General features: G+C 38.2%; 1 protein-coding gene across 6 annotated transcripts in view; it reads right to left on the bottom strand.

Moving 5' to 3' along the window:
* Positions 1-4,186: 4,186 nt before the first annotated feature.
* The window catches only part of SALL3 (spalt like transcription factor 3), a 35,392-nt gene continuing 16,060 nt past the window's right edge, over positions 4,187-23,518 (bottom strand). For 3 of the 6 annotated variants that reach the window (XM_021553359.4, XM_021553360.4, XM_085571536.1), the window contains exons 2-4: positions 21,765-23,518; positions 21,208-21,548; positions 16,440-20,244 (exon numbers count right to left, since the gene is read on the bottom strand). The exon at positions 21,765-23,518 is cut by the window's right edge. In XM_021553359.4, the coding sequence (XP_021409034.3) occupies positions 19,813-20,244; positions 21,208-21,548; positions 21,765-23,518 (2,527 nt within the window). In that variant the 3' untranslated portion in view covers positions 16,440-19,812. Of the gene's footprint in view, positions 7,871-13,624; positions 15,668-16,439; positions 20,245-21,207 lie in introns of those variants that run through there. The other 3 variants (XM_085571535.1, XM_021553361.4, XM_085571533.1) reach the window with 3 other exon arrangements.

Genomic DNA, 23,518 nt, shown 5'->3' with positions numbered 1-23,518 from the left:
AAAATCTACCTTTGCTTTTTTTTTTTTTTCCCCCAAATTATACTGAAGGGTGTTGTATTGCAGCATCTGACAGCCTCTGAGCCTTCCTCAGCAGTTCTTGTTGATTTTCCTCATTGACTTCAGTGGGAGTTTTTCTAAATTAACTGTAAACATTCAGGAAAAAGACCTTGACATCCTTGTGCGGGGCTCAAATGAAGCCATCTGTTCAACACACAGCCAATAAGATAAAAATGAGCATAAAACCACTACAAACAAAACCAGTGTTTTAGGAAGTATTAAGAGATGAAACAACAGAAGACACTTTCTAGAAGGCATTTATCATATGATCCAACAAATTAATTGCTGTCCTTCAGTTTTGATTTTGCTTACTCTCTGTCAGCACTTCTCACAAAGCTGGGCAAAAATACAATAAACTGGAAGGACTTACAGGCAAGTGATCAGATGCCAGGCAGGAAGTAATTCCACATAGGAAGAGATTAGGTCTGTTTATGAGGCAGATGAATAAGAGGTGACATGATATAATTATCATAATATCATTATAGTGTAAATCCTAGCAGTCACTTATTCCTCACTACTAAACCGCAATGCAAGATTGAGGAGACACTCTACCAAATAAAAAGAAAATAATTAAAATGACTGGCCTTGTCCCTGTGCTAATTCTTTTGGCAGGTGCCTCAGAAGGTTTCCACATCCCCCATGGAAAGGTCATATTCATGTGTAAAAAGTCTATAAGCAACTGGACTACATATATATTTCCGTGTGCACATAAGCATATCCAATTAAAAAAAAAGACTGCATATAGCAGTTCAAGAGGACTTCTTGCTTCTTGATTTGCTTGCTGAAGTCTATCTCAGGTAACTAAAATTCAGCCATGACATCATTATATGAGAAGTGACTTCCAGAGCATGTACTTTTTTCCTTCTTTTCATCCTTGAATAATGGTATGCATTTTTCCTCTGAACCTTGGTTTAGGAATCACATACAGAAACCTGTATCACATAAATATATATAACTACTTTGTTATAGGATGTTTTAATTCCACATTTTGCTTTTCCATCATGAAGTGTTCTAAGAGGATAATTTTTATTTATTAATTTCTGCATTACTGAAAATACAGAAATTGCACTTTCACTGATCCTGTGTAAACATACTTGCTTCATTAGGAGTTAAAATCTGTCCGGATGCCTCTTGCCTTGTACCCAAAGTCTGGCTGAGTAGTGAACTGCACAAGGAAAAAACTAATATATTGAAAGATCTCTTTCACAGCCATGAACATCTGTCTCCTCTTCAAAAGTAACATAGTGTAATCTGGATATATATTCCCAGAGTAGAACTTTGGTAATTCAGATTAGAAGCAATTCTTGATGTTTTAAGGAGCCTCTTCATTACAAAAACAATAACACAACCCAACAGAACAATATGCAGGAAGGGAGAAGTTTATTTAGCAAAAAGGCTCCTGACAGATGCCAGCACAACTGGGGCAGCTAAATTGGCTTGTATCAATAACTCTTTCAGCCAGCTTGTAAATACTCCTTCTAGGTCTAAGCCCTCAGCTATGCCATAAGCATATTCAGGCATACCAACCACCCCAACACTGACTTGTTCAGCACCAGCATAGATGTATCTCTGGCTTTTAATAAAATAACTGCAAATTTAATGTTTTTCTTGTGGATGGGAATGCCTTAAGCTTTCTGATTGTAATAAAGTCTCTAACTTCCCTCATATTTTACTACTTAAATACTGTTTTAAAAACAGTAGAGAAAATCCCAGAACATCCCACCCCAAGACTAATGGTCTCACTGAAATGTGTGAATACATTAAATAGTATTTTTCCTCTCTCAATGAGCCAAACAAAGCTACTTCAAGGAGGCTGCAAAACTGAGGCAGACAGAGAACAGAGGACACAGAAGACACACAAAGAAGCAACTCATTGGAGCTCTTTTCCCTTCTTTTCTCTCATACAGGATCAAGGCATGAAGAGTGGAGAGAGGTGACCTGCTTCTCTCTGCAGTCAGTGGGTGGGCTCCTGTGATTTTGCCAGTTCAGTGGCTCTAAGACAAAAGTAGGAGGAAGTGAAGGAAGAGTGTTTGGCAGCCCACAGTTATGTGGAAGTGGACACAGCAAAAAAAGAGCGAGACAGGACCGCATGGAAACAAAGAGGAAATACTGAAACAGTCTAGAGTAGGTAAAGGGGAGCAAATAATAGCCACAAAAAAAAAAAAAAAAAAAAAAAAAAGGAAGAAAAAAGCCTGATTAGGAAAGAAGGAAAATAGTAATTGAAGCACAGTTGTGTTTTTATTTTCAGTAATGTTTAGATGTAATGTGAGTCAAACAAAAGCAGGAAAGTCTGACCATGGGTAAATATAGGCAAATCTAAAAATGAAGTAAATAATTACAGTTCAAAACCAAGCACATAGAAAATGCAATAGCAGAATAATTACAATGCTTTTGGCTATTTTCTCTGAGCAGAACTGCTGTTTTATTGTCAGTCAAGATAACTTCAAAAATGGAAGCTCTTTTCTCCCCATCACAATAATTAGATGTATTTATTTCTTGAATGAACAAAGACCTTGTGATTTAGAAAAAATAGCAAGGAAGTAAATGAGACTCATAAGGAGTGCAACCTAATGTGCTTCATTTGGCACATATTTTAAATTTAAAACTATAATATTTACATTTTTTAAATTATCTTTATGCAAGGATCTGAATCCAGTTTGCAGTTCTGTCACAATTTAAAGATAATTCAACCTGATTAGGACACAAAATAGGTAATATAGGAGACAGTTTATCAAGTTGTTGACTTCCCTTGAAGACAACACAAAAGTAAGGCCACAAGTCAGTGAAAAGAGAGATACTGAGCCCGTCTCTTTTTCCATAGTGCAAAACAAGCAGCACAGAGTTCTGAGATGACAGTCTAACTTAACATTCCTTGCTGGCTTTCTTGTAAGTGACAAGAACTGAATTATACTTTTAAGCTCAAATGCATGGAAAGTAATTTTGTTACTCTAGTGAACTTTAGTCATGCATCTTTTGGCTGAGGCAGCTCAGTACCAACTTATGAGCATATCTCTGGATCATTAATCTCTGTCTCTCTCTGAAGATCTTGGTTTTGGTCCTTCTTCCAGGTATTAAAAATTCAAAACCCCAGTTTAACTGCAAACAGCACCATATAGTGCTGTAAGTAGTGCATAAACATACCTCACTTCATTACTGTATTCCCAGTGCAACTGGTTATCTCACAAAGGCTGCTTGTAGACAAACTGTGCAAGGCCTTGCAAGTTAAAGGTGAAGTTTTGATCTGTGGGGATTGAATTTGGAAAGATAAACTTGATTTCAAGCCAGCTGAAATGTTAAAATACTCTGAAAGATTAGATCCATTGCCCTGATATGAATAATAATAAAAAATATAAAGAAAATATTAAAAAATTAATTTTTCAGGGTCTCTGAAATCTCATATGGAAGTCTGCAAACTAAAACTAAATATTGTTTCAGTTAGAATAAACTAAAAATTTAGAGTGAAATCTCATGGTTTTTTAGCTCTTCTTTGCTTATGTAAAATGGTCAGCTATATGAAAGGCAAAATAATTGCCAATAAAAAGAAAATACCACAGTTGATACCTGAGACCTCTGCACTTGCAAGTTAGTTAATAGTCAAACACAAAAAATAAATTTTAACAAATACAATTTTACATGGTAGTTTAAGACTATTTGAAGGTAAGTAGAATTGAATAATGCAACAGAATGTTGCAAAACAAAAGAAACTTCCTCCTTTGAAGGGAAATAAAATAAGATGATACAAAGAGGACTAAGATCCATATGGAATGATGACAACCAAACCATGATAATTCCTTACCCTACAAATGAAGTGTGATAGACAAATAAAATCTGCACTGATCAGTGCACTGCCAGAACAGCTGGTAAAGAAGTCACACTAAATAAAAAGAGGCTATGGTCAAAGACAAAGAGCTGAAGAGTCTTAAAAACAAACAAAAAACCAAAATCAAACAACAAAATAAAGGAAGACTATGATCTTTTTGGCAAATACAAGTCTCAGTGTTCTAGCCCAATTGAAAAGGTCAGTGATTGAGGTACCTATGAACAAACATCAATTTTTTCTATATAGGGAAGGGAAGGGAAGGGAAGGGAAGGGAAGGGAAGGGAAGGGAAGGGAAGGGAAGGGAAGATCCCTGGCTGTTTTTGCACTTGCATTGGAAATAGATATTTTATAGTAGCCCAGTAAATTTGCCTCAGACAGATGAAACAGCCATACAGACATAAAGTATCTTATGAAGTCATATGGATATATATCTATGTTACACACCAATCTATTTTTTCAATCCTGAAAGTTGACTGATGGCTCTTAGTCCAGGGTCTGTATCCTTTTCTCAATGCTTAGGCCCACTCCCATTTTAGGAGTGCTGTGAAGACCAACAGTGGGACTTCAGAGCTTTTTGAGCTACACCAAAACTCAATTTCCACACATCCACCTTGCCTTGCTTCCACCTCCCCACCTATCTTATCCCAGCAGCCACACAGATGAGAGAGGGAAAAGTCCCTTGAGAGCTAGTTGTCCCTCTTGCACATGCACAGGATTAACTTCCCTGCCAATTTCACTATTATCTGTCTAATCCTCCTTTTTGAATAATCTCCTTCATGCCATGTATCTAAGTCCCATCTGAGCCATCTAATCAGGCTAAAGGCATAACTAGTTCACTCACAAGATCCAGTGGGAAGCTCTGCAACTGGAATGCATCTTGATCTATGGAACTGACTTCTCCTGGACTAGTGTGAGTGGAGCCAAGGGATTGAGATATTCCAGAATAAGAGCAGGTGTGAGGTTTGAATATAGTGTCAGAGCTTAGGGGGATGTGATTTGGCAGACAAAGATTAGGGAGAAATGTGGCAGGTAAACATAGATTAGGCAGGAATTATATCTATAGGGAGATTGAGGAGTGGAATACCAGAAAACCAGGAGAAAAGTGAGAGGTGGGCTTAAACTATTAACATTCCTATTAGCATTAAAATTATGGCATTAAATCCACAATGAAATCAAGGATTACATGGAAAAAAATCCTCCTTTTACCTAATTTTCATGTGCTTTAGCTTTATAGTGTTAAATTATTAGAGGCATTTGGTTCTGTAAGCAAGTGGTATTTATGGGTGATCACCTCCCCATAGGTCCTGATGGGTACAGCTCTTGGCATTTTTGATCCAAGCACATATGCCCAAATGTATGTTGAGGCCTTTCACTGTGCCTCTAAAGCAAACCTTAGGCTTTACTTCAGTTCAGGAGCTGGAAAAGTCCAGTGAGCTTGTGAGACACCTATTTCAGCACTCCTGCCTTCCCGTGAGAACTCAGCAGCACAATAGTTTTGCCCCCTCCCCTATCAAGATAGTAAATCAGTAAAATTTCCTCATATCATGGGACATCTCTGGGACTCCTTATGTTTCTAAGCACACAAGTTATTTCTGAGAATAGAGCACAGCCCTTTGCACTCCTTTGACCACATTCTGACAGCTAAGGTCCAGCAGTGTACATGAACAAGCTAGATTTTTGTTACATAAAATAAAGGCTGCCATACTTTTTATTGGACTAGGATATCAGATTCCTAAGAGAAGTTATAATAGAATCAAGTTACAATGTCAGTGTGATAAAAAGTATCACATCATTGCTCTGTCCTTTTTACTTTATTCATTCACAGATTGAAGTTTCCTGGATTTCTGTCAAAAGAATTAGTCTTTTAAGAATAGAATAGACCAATGTCATCTTTATACAGTTTGGGAATTCATCTTGAGTAGCCCAGAGATTAACAATATCAGCGATAATTGAGTCAAAGGCGTCTATGGAATACACTAACAACAAAATAGACCATGGAACAAAAGACAGGTAATTCAACAGTTCACAAGTGCTGAATAACCATTTTAACCTTACCAAGGGTCAGGATGGCAAATAAAATAAATAAAAATGAATTAATTTTAAAAAGGGATGAGGGAAAGAACAACAATGTACTCAGAGGGAACCAGGCAGTTTTGAAGAAAAATGTGTGCAGAACAGAAATTGTACAGCTGTTAACAGGAAGGAAAAATCAATTTTACACCACATAAAGGGATACATTTACATCATTATGATTATGTTGGGAAAGGATTAGAATTTCACTTTTTCTCAAAGCATTCTTGCAATGTGTCATATGATTCTTCCTTATCTGATGATCATGATGATGCATAAAGAATAGCACCTCTCAAGCATCACTTTATTCAGTAACAGACCACCTTGTGTCCCTGAGCTCCCTGACTGCCAGATCTCATGTCTTTGTTTTCCATAGGTAAATTTAATTAAACCAGCAGAAGTGGAGCTCTTATGGTTCACAAGCTGTGGAAGTAACTAAAGGGGGAAAAAAGGGTGGGGGAGGAGACTTGAAAATGTGCACATATTCAGAAGCTCAGTAGCATTAGATAGGCAGATTGATCCTAAAAGTGGCATAAGCAAGGGATATAGAAGAAAGCAAAACCCAGACAGCTGAATTCAGAAGTTAGTGGCACAGGGAAACACAAGTCATCATTGTAGAGAATATGGATGTTTCAGAAATGGGGTAGTTAAACAGTTATTTGCTCTTTCTTTAAATACATTTTTAAAATCTATCATTGCGATTTGAATGCAAGTACAAAATATGATTGCACATGTGCAAGAGCAGGGTTGACTAATGACCATAAGTAAATCCATTCCTTCTGTCCAGAATTAATATTTTCATTTAATCCAATTTCAACCTTTTTTTAAATCCCACTACTTCATCCAGCAGGGAGTAACAGCAATGTGAATCATGCCTCTAAAGAAACTAATCCAGACCCCGGGAGACTTAAAGGTGACATGTATGAGCTTCTCCCAGCATCCTGCCCCCCGCTTCTCAGTTATGTATGTGATCACTATTTTAAATTGTATTTGACACCATATAAAAGCAAATGCAACTATGGGCTCAGTTACAGCCCATTCTGCATGAGGAGAAGATCTACAGGAGTGGAAAGCCTTGCTCTCCATCAGTGTTATTTCCTAATTAGTTTCAAACAATTACAGAAAGTCAGAAATCAGCCTGGAGGCAGTTAATTGCAATGAGCTGCGTATTGGAAGAAATGCCTTCACCTCCTGTCCAAGCATGGGCCAACTAATGGGGATAGATATTCCTTACCATTTGCTTTGCTACCTCAGGTTTCCTTTACCACCCTGTTCTCTAGGACAGATGCAAGCCTTCCTCATTATCTTCTTACCCTGCAAGTGCAGACTCTTGGAACTGCAGAAGCTCAAAACAGTTTAGAAGAAGGTTCTGGCTGTGTTTGTATCCTGGCTGAATGGCTGAGGGAAGTGAACATTTATTAGAGGTGGTGGTGGCCTAAGAAACCTGATATGCTGAATATATGAAAAAGTCTGTTTCAACTACACCTTTGTGAAGACCTGCTTCCTCCTCTTCCTCACCCCAGCTCAGGAAAGCTAATTTTTATTTGAATAAAAATTTTATTTGAACAACAAGTTTTAAGTAGAAAAATACTCTTAGAGAAGCTAGAGAGAAGAAAATCAATAGTGTTACATTCAGCAGCCTTTTAGGTGTGACCCTCATCCCAGCCAGTTCACTAAAGAAGCAGAAAATAAGCAGAAAAGTCTGCTGAGTTTCCCACACTCCTATGATATTTTTGCCATAATCCATTCAGGAATGGCTGTCTGCTTCCAAGCCTTTCATTCAGCCTTTTGGTCTCTGGAAGATACAAACTGAGCAGATCTGCAATGGCTCTGCTGGACTCCTGTGGTCTGCCCATCCTCTGTCTCATCCTGAATCTGTTCAGCAGCGTTTCAAGAATTTTCTTCAGTAAGTCCACCCAGCTTCTTCAAAGAAAATAAAGCCAAATTACAACACAGCCATAAAATTCAAAGTCTACTACAGCTGCAGCAGCAGTTGAGCCTCCAGCAGGGCTGAAAGGCCAAATTTATGGTATCAGAACACAGGCAATGAGTCCTGAAATACCAGTGATGATCCTAGATAAGAGCTTTGTTTAGCTGAGGTGCTGATTCCTTCCTTCCTTCCTTCCTTCCTTCCTTCCTTCCTTCCTTCCTTCCTTCCTTCCTTCCTTCCTTCCTTCCTTCCTTCCTTCCTTCCTTCCTTCCTTCCTCCCTCCCTCCCTCCCTCCCTCCCCTCCCCTCCCCTCCCCTCCCCTCCCCTCCCCTCCCCTCCCCTCCCCTCCCATGCTATGGTAAGGCTGCCTGCATGACTTCATGCCAGTTACTGCCTCAAGCTTTTGCTGCAACTTGAAACAACCATTTCTGGTCATTTTGGTAGCAACATTTTAATAAGTGATTAAAATCTCTGAATCATTCTGCGAAGAAAAAACCTGTTCCAGTTCCTACGTATATACCACCAAATAACTAATGGAGGACTGTATAATATGGTTATACCACTCTGGGAGAAATACAAACTTGAGATTCAGACATGAGCCAGCGAGAGTTTGGTTTTAGAACAATCAGCTACCAAGTACATGGTCATTTTAGTGGTTTTGCCCTAATTATAGATGTACATGAAAAGAAAAAAATGGAAAATCTACTCTTTTCAGACAAAGGTAAGAATTTAAAAGAGTACAAAATCTGACATCTTAACAAATAAAACCAGGACTGTGATGGGTATTTGTGATTTCTCTAAATGCTTTCAGTTACATTAAAACTAGTTATTGAGTTATACATCCTGTGAACAGAACAGTACAAGTTGCCAGTATACAAAATAGCATGGATGGAAGCCAATTATAAGAATAATGATAGCAGAAGTCAAATACAAGCTGAGAACAGCTTACCTCAAGTTAATGAACTGGCATATAGATGAGTTAAAAACAAAGCACAAAAAAATCCATATTGAAATCCCTGGCAGAGTTTCAGCTCTACTGTAATGCTCTAATCATGGAAACTATAGTACATCAACTTTAAGTGCTCCAGAGAACAGTCAAATTTCTGTCTTGCAGTGGAAAAACGGGGCTTTTTGTTTTCCAATACCCTGTTAGGGTCTTGCTTTTACTGGGTCAATCAGCAATCAGGTATGGTATGGCTCAGGGATCCTAACCTAACCCAGTGGGCAAGTTCTAACCTTTGTCAACAATGAGTGGCCTATCAGCACAGCTTCTCAAGCTGTGGCATGATTTCAGCAGCTGAAATCTGCTTTTCGCTTTTATTTAATTACCCAAAGTTTTCCTATGCTTCTGTGGCTCGACAACTGTAATAAGGTAATTCATCTGAAGCATTTGAGTGAAACTTTACATTTTAACATTCTCCATAAAATCAATGCTAAGAAATCTCCATCAATATCTCGAGCCTCTGAAGACTTAATCCCAGCAGCAGTCAAGAGGTTTGACTGGCAGTCACCTCCTCAGAAACTGTAGAAGAATGCTTAATGCTGTGGCAGGCAGAATCCCATTGCTATCACAGAACCAGGAGCTTGAAAAGCAGATGAGTCAGAGGTATTGGCATAAGAATCCTTTAATTCCATATTATTTTCACGTAGTGTTGCTAGGTTTTGGGTTTTGTTTTCATTTGAATAGTCATTATAATGACTGGAAGTAGGTTTTAAATCTTGCAGGAATTTTCTCTAAAATGAGCAACATTTTACAGGGTAGGCTCCTCAAATGGAACTTGAAATGGAAACTGAGAAGAGTTATATCACTAGACTACAAGCAGAGCCAAATAAGGTTTCTAGGCATTTTTGCAATGTATTATTCTCTCATAAGAATATATAGTGGAGGTATGTTTTTTCAAGCACAAGGTAGAATGTTTAGCCCATTTAAAATGCAGCTAACCAGTCTTCTTAGAATAAATATTTAAATGTTTTAACAATGGAAATGAGAAATTCAGACCAAATGCTGAATCCATTGTAATTCCTAATTAAAATCTGTCAAATTTTATGCATTTCAAGTTTTGAGAGTTTTTTTTTTTAAGTTACATTTCTGAATCCAATACCCTATGCTCAGGGTAGTGAATTGCTAAATTAAACTGTCTATTGACATTTTTTTAGGAAAAAATGGGAGATAAATTGATTTTCTTAGATGCTGATATTCTGTAAGAATGAACATCCCCAAAGAGATTTCAAATCGAGCCTGTTGTCTTACTAATTTGCACACCATGCTACTTTTTTCCTTGATTAAAACCTTAGTAAGGAACTGCTCAAACCTTGAGAGTTGCTAGGCATAACTGAAGGCCAGCATGTGCCAAATATGCCACAGCACGGAGTCTTTAGTTGTCATCCAGCATACTGTGTGTAAGCAATTGGCAAGCCTCTCCTCCCTCTACCTCCCAGGATTTTTGTTATTGAATTGCTACATAGTGTATCTTAGCCTAATTGAACTCATTACTTAAGGGACTACTCTGTCTACACAAGTATTCAGGAAATATTATTCCTGAATAACCATGAATAACATTCTTACACTGGAAAGAGAGTGGGCTAGATAACATGCCTAGATAAAATAATGAATAAACAGGTGCTAAAAGATGTTCTGGCAGCTTCACTGAATCTGGAGAACCCCCTCAGAAAACCTACAAGGAACAATTCACCTTTTGAACATAAGAGCTGGTGGAAGAAGCCCAGCTTCCCAGAAGCATGAGATGTGGCCTATGAAATCACATACCACGAGTCAGATCCCTCATGGCAAGAGAGAAAGATGCTGAATGGAGTGGTCTGATAGAGTCCATTCCAGTTACTTCCAAAGTACAGCTATATAAAAGCAGGATAGAAAAGGACTCCACCTAAAAGCATCTTTTGCTTCTCACTAAAGAAATGTTTGTCCTCAAAGGCTTTAATGATCTCCTTGAGCTGACCAGGACCAAGGCAGGCAGCCAGGAATTGCCCTACCAGACTGCAGCATATTCACAGGAAGCTTTAACACAGGCTGACAGGCACACTCCCATTCAATATCCAGGAGGGATCAAGGGCCAATTTCAATATTCCATTTGGATGTAACTTCTTCTTCCAAGACAGTGAAAGAGTTTGAAAATATATGGATGCAGCTTCTCCTGGGACAGGTGGCCTCTAGAACAGGAACAGGCCTGAGACATACTGAAGTACAGATATACTTTGATTATCCCATGCTTTTTCCAATGTGTACTGTGATTCATACCACAAAATACACATTGAAAAATTTATGGTTTAAGAAAAGAGACAAGTGTTTTGCTCTGATGAAAAAGGGATGATACAGTCACTACAGCCTTTTGATTTTGCCCATAGCAGTGTAAATCAGGAGTGAATGATTCTATAGAAATTAGAATATCTATGTCCAGAAAAATGATGAGTCCTTTTACAGCTGCGCTTATCAGGATGTTCTAAGGATCATTTTCATTCCTCTTTTGGACCCCTATGGTAAGCTTTAGAAGTAATAAAATATTCTTTTTTTCTAAGACTGTGGAGTCTGTAAGCTGAAAATCTACTTGTGATATTTATACACACTAGCATTGACTAGATATTCCAGGTTTCAGGAGCTCTCCAGCCTTAACAACTGAACTCGAAAAAGTGTTTCCTGAGTCTGACAAGAAGCTGAACTGAGGGACATGCTGCTTGGCTTCCCTCAGATGCTCTTGATTCCAAGTGAGTCAATCCTTATAAAACAAAAAAGCTCATAATTGTTAATTGAAAAGACGTATGGTTCTGTTTCCTTATGATTGTGTTTAATTCTGATACTGTGCCCGTGTTTGTGCACTGTGTGTTAAACACATGGTAGTAGTGCGTTTAACACTACTATTGCCATGATCTCTATGTTAGTTGCTCATCATGTGATCTCTTTTTCTTCAATTTAGCAGTGGAGATATACAGGTAAAACTACTTTTGGAGATACTTGTGAAGAAAAGGCTATTTATTGTACTCATCTGAGCTTTACTTCCATCTCAGCATTATATGTGAGTTGTTCCATTGAAATAATAGCAAAATTTGTTACAATTTGCTTGTTGCATAGAAAACATTAGCCACTAAGTGAATGATATAGGTTTTTGGGAAAAGTAATATATGGCTATTTTTAAAAATTATGGAAAATCAAGGCCAGCCTGAAAAAGTTTCCAGACACAGAGGAACTAAGAGTGGAACTAGCTGTATGTATAACAGGCCTAACTGCTGAGGTTAATAAGCTCAAGTGTTCAACATGTGGGTGTGCAGTAATCCCAATTGGACAAACATTTTAATATTCTTCCAAGTTTCAGAGTGCTGAATTTTGCTTCATTGTGGAGTATCTTCTACTCATAGTCCCAGTGAAAGCAATTAATTGAAATTAGGTGGAGATATGAGTGGAGACAATATGGCCTGGCCCCAAAATCAAAAAATAAATTAATCTCAACATAATGCAAGGACAGATGTGTGTACTGAGCAAATCTAACACTACCATAAAGAAAACATGTGAAGAACATGGTCATGTACAGAAAGACAGTGAAACTAAAGAAATAGACATAGCAGCACTACTTTCCTGAAAAGAATCAGAAGACACATTATCACAGAAGAAACACTGGCAAATTGCTTCATGAAGATAGTAGGGCTTAGAGAAGGAAATATGTAGGCTGCAGAGACTACCAGGCTCATTTATTCTACCTTCTCTGAGGGTGGAATTGAAGCTATTGTAATAAGTTACATGATAACATATTGAAAAAATTCCATTTAATGACTAATACTGGTTGGCACGTGTCATTGCATTTCTTAGGGGAAATTGTGGAGAACTGGGCTACCCAGTGTAAGGGAGAGTACTGCAAAGTGGTCCAGATTGTTGCCAAGTATTGGAACAGATATCACATTCAGTGACACAAGATACATAAAAACCTGTTTGAAGATATAAAGAATTTTCTTTTAAGAAAATTTCAGAAGTACACAGGGAAACACATTCTGTTACCCATTAGATGCATTAGCTAAAACCTAGGTAAGGACTAAATCCTGACTATTAATTTATCTAGAAAACTATGTTGGGAAGAGTAATTTCATAGAAAATGGGCAGAAAAAAGGCAGGTCCCAATCAAGTTCTTCCTGCAAAACTCCTACCTGAAAACAGATACCCTTTTTAAGGTATCTGTTCATAACTGCTCTTACGACAATTGTTTAAAAAAGCAAAACCCAATTAAATCCTCCTATACCCAAGCACATTACTGAGAGTATAAAGTGATAGAAATCCTGACCACCACGTCCATTTATGTGCCCATTTTATTCACCACACACTACAGATAATGACATACAACTTCCAGCAGAGGTGTTCATTTACTTACTCCACCAGCAGCCTATCTTAAATATGATACTTAGTGTATTGACAGGTCCCATATGAAGTGTGCATTGTAGCAGAACAAGTGCCAAGTGTTCAACAAAATTGGCCGAGCCACGGGTGCTAATCAACACACAAGGAAGATGACAACCTACGGTATGTTTGCTGGTGACCAGCATATCATGGGGTGATGGAGAGATGTCTGTAATACCCAGAAGGAAAAGAAAGAGACATTCTTTAGACTAGATTTACCCACTGTTGCTCATATGTTTACTCCATGATGTGTCTGAGTGAAGTCAGTGAGACTAACATCACTGATAACAATTCAATCAAAACTAAACCAAAAACTTTCCTTACAATCAAATAAAAAAGCCAAGACTATCAATAGAATTAATTGAGCCAATATATTTAGCACATGACCAGATGCTAAAGAGGCTGCTTAACACAGTATTGTAAATCAGATACCTGTAAAAACATACTAACTTATGGCTTGCCAGTCTGGGAAACAAATTACTTTCTGTTCAACATCCAAATGATAGCAAACATTACCTTTGGAATTATTTATTCATTTTAACATAGTTATATGCAGTGATCTTATTCTGATGTAGTAGTTTATTTCAACATAATCTAAGTAGACTTCTATAATTTACTGAAGGTTATTTACTACATTTGAGAGTTAGACACTTTCCTTACAAGCCTTCATAAATATGATAGCAACAATATGTCTTTTGTTGTCATGTTTTCCAGTTTTTATATCTTTACCGAGAGCCAACACCATTTAACGATGTTTAAGTTGCATCTGAAATGGGCAATTTTTGAGCAAAATATGCCACATACAGTTTGAAATTAATCTAAGGAGCTAAAGAAAATTAAAACATACATGTTTATAGGCATATATAATGTATTGGTGTATAATAATGTATACACACACATGTAATTTAATATTTATCTTTAATAGGAAAAAGTACAGTAGAATTCCACTAATGGCAAGATTTGTTTGTAGAGTATCCATAGAAAATTGGTGCACTTTTTCTGAAAATCAATATAAGTTTGAAACAGAATGTGATACTAGATAATTCTCTCTGCCATAGCCTAAAACTGATAATCAATTTAAATATCTAAATAATTTAATTAAACCCTATAGGAATCAAATAGGCATTTGATAATGAAATATCTCCACTGATAAATGTTACTGAGTAAAATTTTCTATCAGTCCCAACTAGGTGAGTGTACAACATTTAGGATAAGGCCTCTCAGTCTTGACTGGAGCTCATAGGTACTACTGGAGTACAAATAATAAATAATAGTACATGTACTGTAAAGTCTCTAAACTCAGTGATAATACCAAGCATTTTCCATCTTTGAAACACTATACAAACATAAGACTATTCCTCACAACACCCCTGTGAGGTAGGTACAAAAGTATTACCCCGTCTTACTGATGGGGCAACTCATCCCAATACTACAAGGTGCTAGCTGATGCTGCAAGGGGATTCCAGAGGCCTGAGTTCCTGATTCCCAGAGGCCCCAGAAGTATGTTGTTCTTAAGCAAAATATTAGTTGAATTAAGAACTTGCCCACTTCCTTAAGAATGTCAGTGGCACAGCCCAAAGCTGTTGGCTTTCGAATTTGTCACTTAGTCAATTGATTGAGACATTCTCCCTTTGAAAAAATAAGGTACTATACATTGGTCCTGTGACATGCACAAACATGTATTTTTCTTTTCATAAGTCTGCTGATACCTTTCATATCTGCAAGGCAAGGCACTTCCCTGTGAGTGCATACCTTGTATAGCAGAGCTGTAGCAGGAGTCTCCCATTCTTTTGCTTATATGCATAAAATCACAGGTTATTTTACTCATTTATGTGAATACTCTGAATAGTCATATGATGTCATCAAATTATATATTAAGGGGCACAGCCATATATTTTTTTATATTCATCTTTCAGGACCTCCTTTAAAACAGAGATAATCCTGTGGAATGTACTAAAATATATGTATTCTCTTTTCCTTCTTTTGAAAATAAAGTCTGGAATGCTTTTGCTTAGGCTTTCTTTAAAATACTGTATAGCTAGCCATTGTTTTGAAAATGCATAAGGAAAAGCAAGACATCTGAAACTGGAAGCAGTCCGTCTTGCACCAGAACAAACCTGGAGTATCTCCACTAAAGGCCAAAGAGCTTCAGTGGTGTAACAACAGGCAGAGTGAATTTAGGATAAGGACTTCCATCCTCCTGCCCATCTGTGGCTGCCCTCTACCAGCAGCACTAACGAGCTTCATGCCTTCATCTGAAGGAGGGAGTGTGAATGGCATGTTTGTCAACAAATCCTGTGAGCTATGCACATACCTGATCACATCACTGAAGACTTCATCACTCATTATGCTAGTGTTACACATAGACGTAAAAAACAGGCAGCTCTTTTGACCTCTGCAGAATTAGAGAAAAAGGAAAAAAATAAACCACAGTATCTTCCAAATGGCAGAGTACATGCAGAGAAGTAAATTAAAGGCAACACAAATACAGCACAAATGCAGCTTTAGGAAAACAAAGCTTTTGCCAAAAGAGACAGGGAAAAAACAAGTAAAGGAACAGATAATATATTGAGGGCTAATATATATAAAATGAAAAAAAAAGGGGGAAAAATTATTTCAATCATTTAATTATGTTAGTTCAATAATTTAATAAATTATGTTTTTCTAATAACTCATGGGGAAAATGGAAGTGAAAAGTTCAAAAGCCGTGCTGGAACACTCCCCTTAAAAAATCATAACAGGCAATTTTTCTGATCATATATTGAGTTCCTACATGGCTATCTTTTTAAACATCTGTAATTCAAAAACTTTGACCATTTTAATCTGTGTAGCATATTTTATTATTTCATGTCTTCATATGATAAAAAAAATAACCCATACATATTTAAAAATAGATACCATTCTGCTTTCATCCTTTCTTTGGGGGGTAGGAAGGGAAAGCAGGTAATTTTCCTCTTGTGTTTTGAACAGAACCATAGCTATCAGCTTTCCTTTGATTTTCTTCTCTTTTGCATATCATGTTTTCTCTCAGCAAGACTCAGGGACGTGCATGGAGGAAGAAAAGCACAAATCTATCATTGTTGTTGAGTCACCTGAGGAAACTCACACCTTCTTTGGGTTCATCTTATAAAACACAGTATCTGCATAACAAGGCCACTGAAAAATGATTAGTACAGATTTTTCTCTTTTATTTTTTGTCTGTTTTAAATGCAGCAGGCATTCACCATTGGAATATAACAGCTTGGAGTTTACTCAAACATACAGCTTTTTTGCAGGAGATACGTAACCACATGCCTAACCTTAAGAATGTAAATACTTTTATTTAAATCAATGTTAAAAAATAATTTGGTTAAAGTTAGACATGCTTTGATATTGGAAAAAAAGACAAAACAAAACCATGGGTTTAAACGTATAGTTTATGTCATTTGGAATGAACGGATGCGAGTTGTCAATTTTTTCCCTTTTTGTATTTTAGAATTTGAACTGCTCCTGACAAATTTGTTCATGCAGTGTATCGTGAATATTAGGCAGATGTTTAAACAACCTGAAAAGGAGGCTTTTTCATTAGATAGTACAGGATAAATTCAGTTCAGAAAGCAGTAAATTTGAAACAGTAGTCATTCCAAAGTCTGTTTTCCCCCCTCCAAAATATTTTTGGTGTCTTTTTTTTGTTCTACTACCTTGGGATAAATTCTTCTAAAATTTATTTTCATTGGAAAAGAGATTTTTATAATTCTATCTCTTTGCACTGTTAATATAAATTAGAAAAACATTTGAATATACGGTGTCGAGCTTACTCTGATTTTCAGATGCAATGATTAGAAGTCATTGACACCAATCTACCGCAAGTGACCTTAGTCTCATATCTTGTTCTGTTATTAATCAAGGAACGCAATTCAGAAATAATATTACATCCTGCATTTTATTCAATTCCATATGACAAAAATAGTAACCTAGACTAAGACATCCATTTCAATCAGTAGATGTGTCAAGCCAACAGAATTTAATAATAAAAAATATTGGATCTAGGTAACAATTCCCAGCTGTTTCAGGGAGGCTCCTAGCCCTACATGGTATCACAGTATAAAAATAGTGTCTCTCTTCACCATGCAGAGAGGAATGGCCTAACCCTGAATACAAAATGGGGTCAGTCTTACTGCACCATCGTCAACCATCTTATTTACAACACTTTACATATTTTTTCTCTTTTGCCTTTTTCATTTTTTCTTTTCTATTTTTCATTCTTTTTAATTTTTTTCTTTTTTTTTTTTTAAGTTATACACATCCTTTAGGGAATAGAGATAACACTACATGGTACCAAATACTAACAAAAAAAAAGTCACACCAAAAATTACACAGATAAATAAAAACATTCAATTGCTGACATACAGCAACATTAAGCCACCTCAGTTTTCTTTTTTCTTTAATGCTTGGAAATACCCCTAACCACCCACACACTGTGGCAAAAAGTGATGTTATATTGTAGAGGTGTTACAGACATATGATTTTGCTCAGATATAGATATATATTTATATCTATATATCTCTATCTCATCATTGCAGAAAATGGAGCTGTAGAGTTCATCGTTCATTTCCAATAGAAACAAACAGCTAATAAGTCTTTGAACCTCTTCTCACTCCATTACATGATGGCAGAAATACTCCATCCTCTTACAGTAATGGTTTCTGTTTTATAAGAAAGATTGTCCTATTTTTCAGTCTCAACTGAGAAGACCTCACTGTCTGATTCGTTCTTCAGGGGCATAAAACTCCTTGCGCTGTTACCCAGCTACCCATAATGTCCCTCAAGCAATTCTGCTGGACAGAAGTTCAGAGTGTCAACTCCACCATGCTTGTAATGCACAAAAATGAGGTAGTACACAAAACATTTACTGTTCAAGTTTTGATTAAGCCCCAGTCTCCTCAGCATTCCCCACTTATGAATGGAACCATTCCCTTTGTTTACTCAGTGTAATTCCAAAATGCAATCAACGTAAAATTATATTTGATTAATCAGAGTACATTGTGCTTTGGAGCAATCTGGAAAGATAATCAGACAGTTGGAAATAAATATAGAGCATTTGTGTGTTACTACTGCCCATGCTGCCCAAAAGTTCTTTTGTTCCCGCTATTATTAGGGAGTCAGCATCTTTCTCATGGTTACGCGTGAAAGAGACAGAACAGATTACAGGAAAATTAAACCTACATAATGTTTTCCTTCCTCTATCCTAGACTTGTATTAATATTACACTCCTAAAACAAATGTATCAGAATTCTGTCAGGGGTGGTCACGCTTTTAAGTGGGCGTCATAGAAAAGTTAAATGAATCATTTCCATTTAAGAAACAGCAGTCCCTGTATTTCCTAAGGATCTGACAGTTCTCTGCAATTTTCTGCTTAGTTGATAGAGCTCTCTCACTGTTTAAGCTTAAAACAAAACAAGAAACTGCAACAGGGTCCTCCTCCTTATTCCTTAAGTCAAAGTACTATTTATAAAATAGTTGACATCTCTGTTCAGTTTCAAATTATAGACAAACCTCCCTAATGCAAAATAATGAAAGTGCAATAGTATAAATTAAGAGTTTGCAACCACGTTATACAAACATTACCTTTTTATTGTACAGCTTTGATAACACGGAGTATTTACTCACAACTGTTTATAATGTTGTGAATAATTTATGGTGCTAAGGTTTGTCTGTAACTTGTTTTCCAATCATTGAGCTAAAATCCACGCTACATTTTTTTTTCATTTAATAGAACAACTGTTCACATAGCAGCTACAAATATTTAAATAAAAAAAGGTTTGTTACTGACAGGTACTTGCACATGAAAAGCATGCTATCTTTCCCAATAAAACTTCACAATTTTGCCTGCATTGAAAGAAACCACTTATTCATAGTAAAACAAAACTTGCTTAAAAAAAAAAAAAAAGTAAAAAGAAAGAAGAAAAATCACATAGCCAGATGTATTTTGCAGTACAAAAGCTTCATTTAAGTTTGGGGCTAGTATATTGTCTGTTACCCGCATAATCTTAACATTATAAATACTACAGACAAAGATACTGTAATAATACACAGCATTGGGGTACTAAATCACTTATTTAAGATTAAGATTCCTAAAAACATAGTCCAAGTTTCTAACTAATTTGAACAAAACCAGCAAATAAGTGTGAAAATGCTGTAATGAAGCCCCCCCTTCTCAGGTGATAGTAAGTTTTGTAAGAAGCAAAGTGAATGTAGACTAGCCTGTTTCTAATGAAGTTATCCCATGACTGGTTTGTTTGTTTGATTGTTTTCTGTTAAATTAAAAGGTTTCAAAGTTCTCAGTAACAGTCAAACTCACTGTTGAAAGAAGTACCATGCACACCTTGCAAGACAACTTTTCAGCAGCCACAAAGTTATGTATTTCTGTTATGAGTAAAATTTTAAAGGGAACCTATGTGTTTAGGTCAGGAAACTAATGCTTAGCTTCAAAAGCTGTAAATGGAACAGGACAAGTGTTGTGTCGAGTAGAGGTCCAACAGTTATTCGGAATGAATGCTTTTAATTTATGCCAATCTCTTTATTATCCTCAATAAATCTGGTGAATGGACGACTGGCTCCCGTCTCAGAACTTGCTTTGTCCAGACTGACAATGGGAGGGCTGCTGCCTGTGCGAGCTTTGTCCATGCCACCGGTAAGGTTACTTAGAGGCGGGATGGCGCCTCCGCCTAGACTTACTGGGAGCTGAGGAATGCCTCCGTTCTGTATGACAGAAATCTCATTGTTCTTCATAGCAAGTCCATTAGTGATAGCTGCAGCGTATTGGTTCCAAAAACTGGGGTCAACATTCATGGCCCGAGCTGCCAAATCCTTCTGGAACATCTCGGAGAACTTGAGAGCATCGCCACCGAGCAAAGCCATGGGGTTTTCCACGGAGAGTCGTCGACCACGGCGTGCAGGGGCGTTATTCCACATATGAGTCCCCATGTGAACCTGCAGAGTGAACAGGGACAAGAAGCACCCCCAAGTTAGCACATTCTGGTGAGGTGTCTAGCTTGAAATCCTGTTATTTAGAGTAGCACTTGCTTTTTTAAAATGCTTTTTAATTTGCATTGAAAAAAACCAATTCCAGTAAGGACAGAGTTCTAAGGTCCATTCAGCCCACACAAAGAAAACCCAGATCCATAGTAGTTTTTCAATGTGCATTTGATTCTTCTCAGTAAAAACAAACAGTGCTGCAAGACTAAAGGGTACATTCTCTTTTGGGTTAGACAATTTCACATGCAAGCTGGAAGACCTCACATACTGAAGATTATTAAGGGCATTACTCATACTAGGAGATGGGTGGTTTTTCCCTTTTCCTTTTTTCATCCTGTCCGTTTTCATGTTTTATCTCATGTCAGAAGCACTGATTAATTTGCTAAATTTAGTATTTTTAAAAAGGACATTTAAAATGTCTTCCCCAGGCTGAGCCCTGATGGTTAGCCAAATGGCAAGAATAGGAGTGATCAGTCCGGTAGTAACCTATTGTAAATCTGTGAGAAACAGCTTTCTACTATGCAATGGCTGCAAAGTGGAATAGAAAATAGAAACTGGGGAGGCACCCAAGGAGCTGAGAAAGCTCTGTGTTTCTGGTTTACAGCAAGGTTATTTTGCATTGATGGTCCATAAGAACTCTCAGAACATGTCCACCAGCTGATCTGTCAGAACTACAGCATGCCTGCATGTACACCTGGAACCAGTTTTAAAGTTCGCATCTTTGCACAGCCAGTTTCCAGTCCTTATCTTCTACACAGTGGAAGCATAATGACCACCACTGTACAGCAAGCATTTCCTTGAAGCTCCCTTCTCACCTGTCTTTGGGACAAACACTTAGCGCTAAAACTTGCTGAATTCAAGAGCAGTGCTCTTTAACCCACCCTCCCCAAGCCTTTACAGTTTTATGTGACCTCTTACCTTAAGATTCCCCTTTGTGGTAAAAGCTCTACCACAGATTGTGCAACCAAACGGTTTTTCACCGGTATGGGTGCGCTCGTGTATCTGCAGTGCACTTGCTGAGGAGAAGGTCTTCCCGCACGACTGACAGTTGTGCTGCTTGGGAGTCCGGCGAGGGGGGGGTGCCAGCATAGGGGTGATCCCCGGACTCATCACTGTCTGTGGTGCAGCAGGAACCTGGATTCCAGCTGGAAGCGAGGGAACCTCACCCAAAGAGATCGGCTTGCTGTGACCATTCACTTCCATTTTGATCATGGTTGGTGCTGTACTGGTGACCAGGCTAGGAGTACTTTGGCTGGGACCTAGAGTAAAGTTGGGTTCAAATAACTGAGAAGGCAGCTCTTTTAATTTGTGCGTCAGTAAGTGCTGTTTTAAATTACCCATAGTGGAACACCCACGACTGCAGACTGTACAAACAAATGGACGTTCTTTAGTATGGCTGCGGTAGTGAATTTCCAATGCACTCTTACAAGCAAAAGGCTTGCCACAGATATTACAAACAGTACTTTTAAACTTACCACGTTCTCTGTTCAGGAACAGCAGACTAAAAGGAGCCTCCTCTTTGATGACCGGTCTTCCCGGGTTGGTGGATGTCAGGTCTAATGCGCCTCCATTTTCAGTTGTGGGTGGTGGACTGTCTGGTTTTTCTGTCTTTAATTGTATTTCTTGTGGCTCTTCCTGGTTACTGAGACCGGGGGACTTTGATCTGAAACTTTCACTATTGCTATTCACAGGAGACAAAGCTTGCATGGAGGAAGAAGACTCTGACATTGCAGGGCTGCCTGCACTCTGGCTTTCAAGATCACCAACAGCTGATGAGGAGTCATTGCTCAAATGGTCACTTTCCCCTGATCCATTTTCTATGGATTTTAAACTGGTCAGCTGCTGACAGTTCATGACAGAATCAATCATTTTCATTTGATTCTCCAAAGCAGCAATACTGGAGATCACAGAAGGTGGTGACGAAGGACATGACCCAGAGTAAGAGATAAGGGGTTTGGATGAATCACTTGCCGTGTCCTTTAGTTCCAGGTCTTCTTCCATAGAATTTTCATCAATGTCATCATCGAAGCTGCTCAGTGTGTCAACATTCTTCTCATCATAGGAAAGCTCTGAGTCCATGGCATCCTGGAAGCCCTCTGGTAGTGGCGTGTTAGGAATTTGCCCACCCATATGCATACGAATGTGCTGCTGAAGAACAACCGCATTTGTAAATTTCTTCTGACAAATGGGACACGAGTGCTGTACTCTAAGTGGTGGCTTTGCTCGATGAACTCCAAAATGTGTTTTTAGATTGCCTTTTGTAGTAAAGGCACGTCCACAAATTTTGCATTTAAATGGTCTTTCTCCTGTATGTGTTCTGTAATGCATCTTGAGAGCGCTCTGACAACTAAGCACACGGTGACAAATGACACATTGATTTGGATCTGTCATCTTCTTATCAATGTTCTCCACTAGCTGTTGAAGTTTTGAGGTTTCTGATGTTTGCATAGAGTCTAGCAGACCACCAAATGGAAACTTTGCCTTAAACTGGTCAGACACTGCTGGAAGCACAGGGTTTGGGAGGCTTGTTGCAACACTGCTGTCTGTAACCACCGTAGGAATTGAAGACGTGGCAGCTGCAGAAACTTGCCCACCTGCAGAAAGGTCCCCAAGCCGTGTGCTCGTGGGAGGCAGAGAGATAGGTTCTGTCTTGGTCAGAGATGAGCCACTCTGAACAGGCTGCGGGGATTCAGCAGATGCTGGAACGCCCGACTCAGAAGTGTTGAGGCTCGGGGATAGAGAAGTGCATTCACTGGAGGCAGGAGAAGGCCTCTGGGGTGACCTGCTCATAGGAGTGATACTTGGAGAGTCTCCGTAACTGTTCACACCAGCTATAGTGGGGGGCAGCTGGAGCCCAATGGAAGTTGGGACAGTTGGTAAAACAGGTTTACTGTCTAACCATGTTGTGACCGGCTTTTCGGGGGGCAGTGACATCCCATATGGGATTCCAGAGCAGGTGGGCACATTATCGAGGTATTCTGGAACAGGATAAGGGTTCATCTGAATATGAGGGTATTTCTCTTTATGCCTCTGAAAATGAACTTTCAGGTTGCCCTTTGTGGAAAAGCGGTTTCCACATATGTTACACTTAAATGGTCTTTCGCCTGTATGTGAGCGGAGGTGAATCTGTAAAGCACTGTCACTTCCAAAGACCTTGGCACAAAATCGGCATTTATGTTTAAAAAAGGGATCCTCAGAACTTGATTTGGGTTCAAACACTGACACATTT

This window comes from Lonchura striata, chromosome 2 (genome assembly GCF_050655825.1).
Source record: "Lonchura striata isolate lonStrDom1 chromosome 2, ASM5065582v1, whole genome shotgun sequence".
Classification (NCBI taxonomy): domain Eukaryota; kingdom Metazoa; phylum Chordata; class Aves; order Passeriformes; family Estrildidae; genus Lonchura; species Lonchura striata.
Note: the sequence above shows the minus strand (reverse complement) of the source record. Positions and strands in the feature narration are given on the sequence as shown.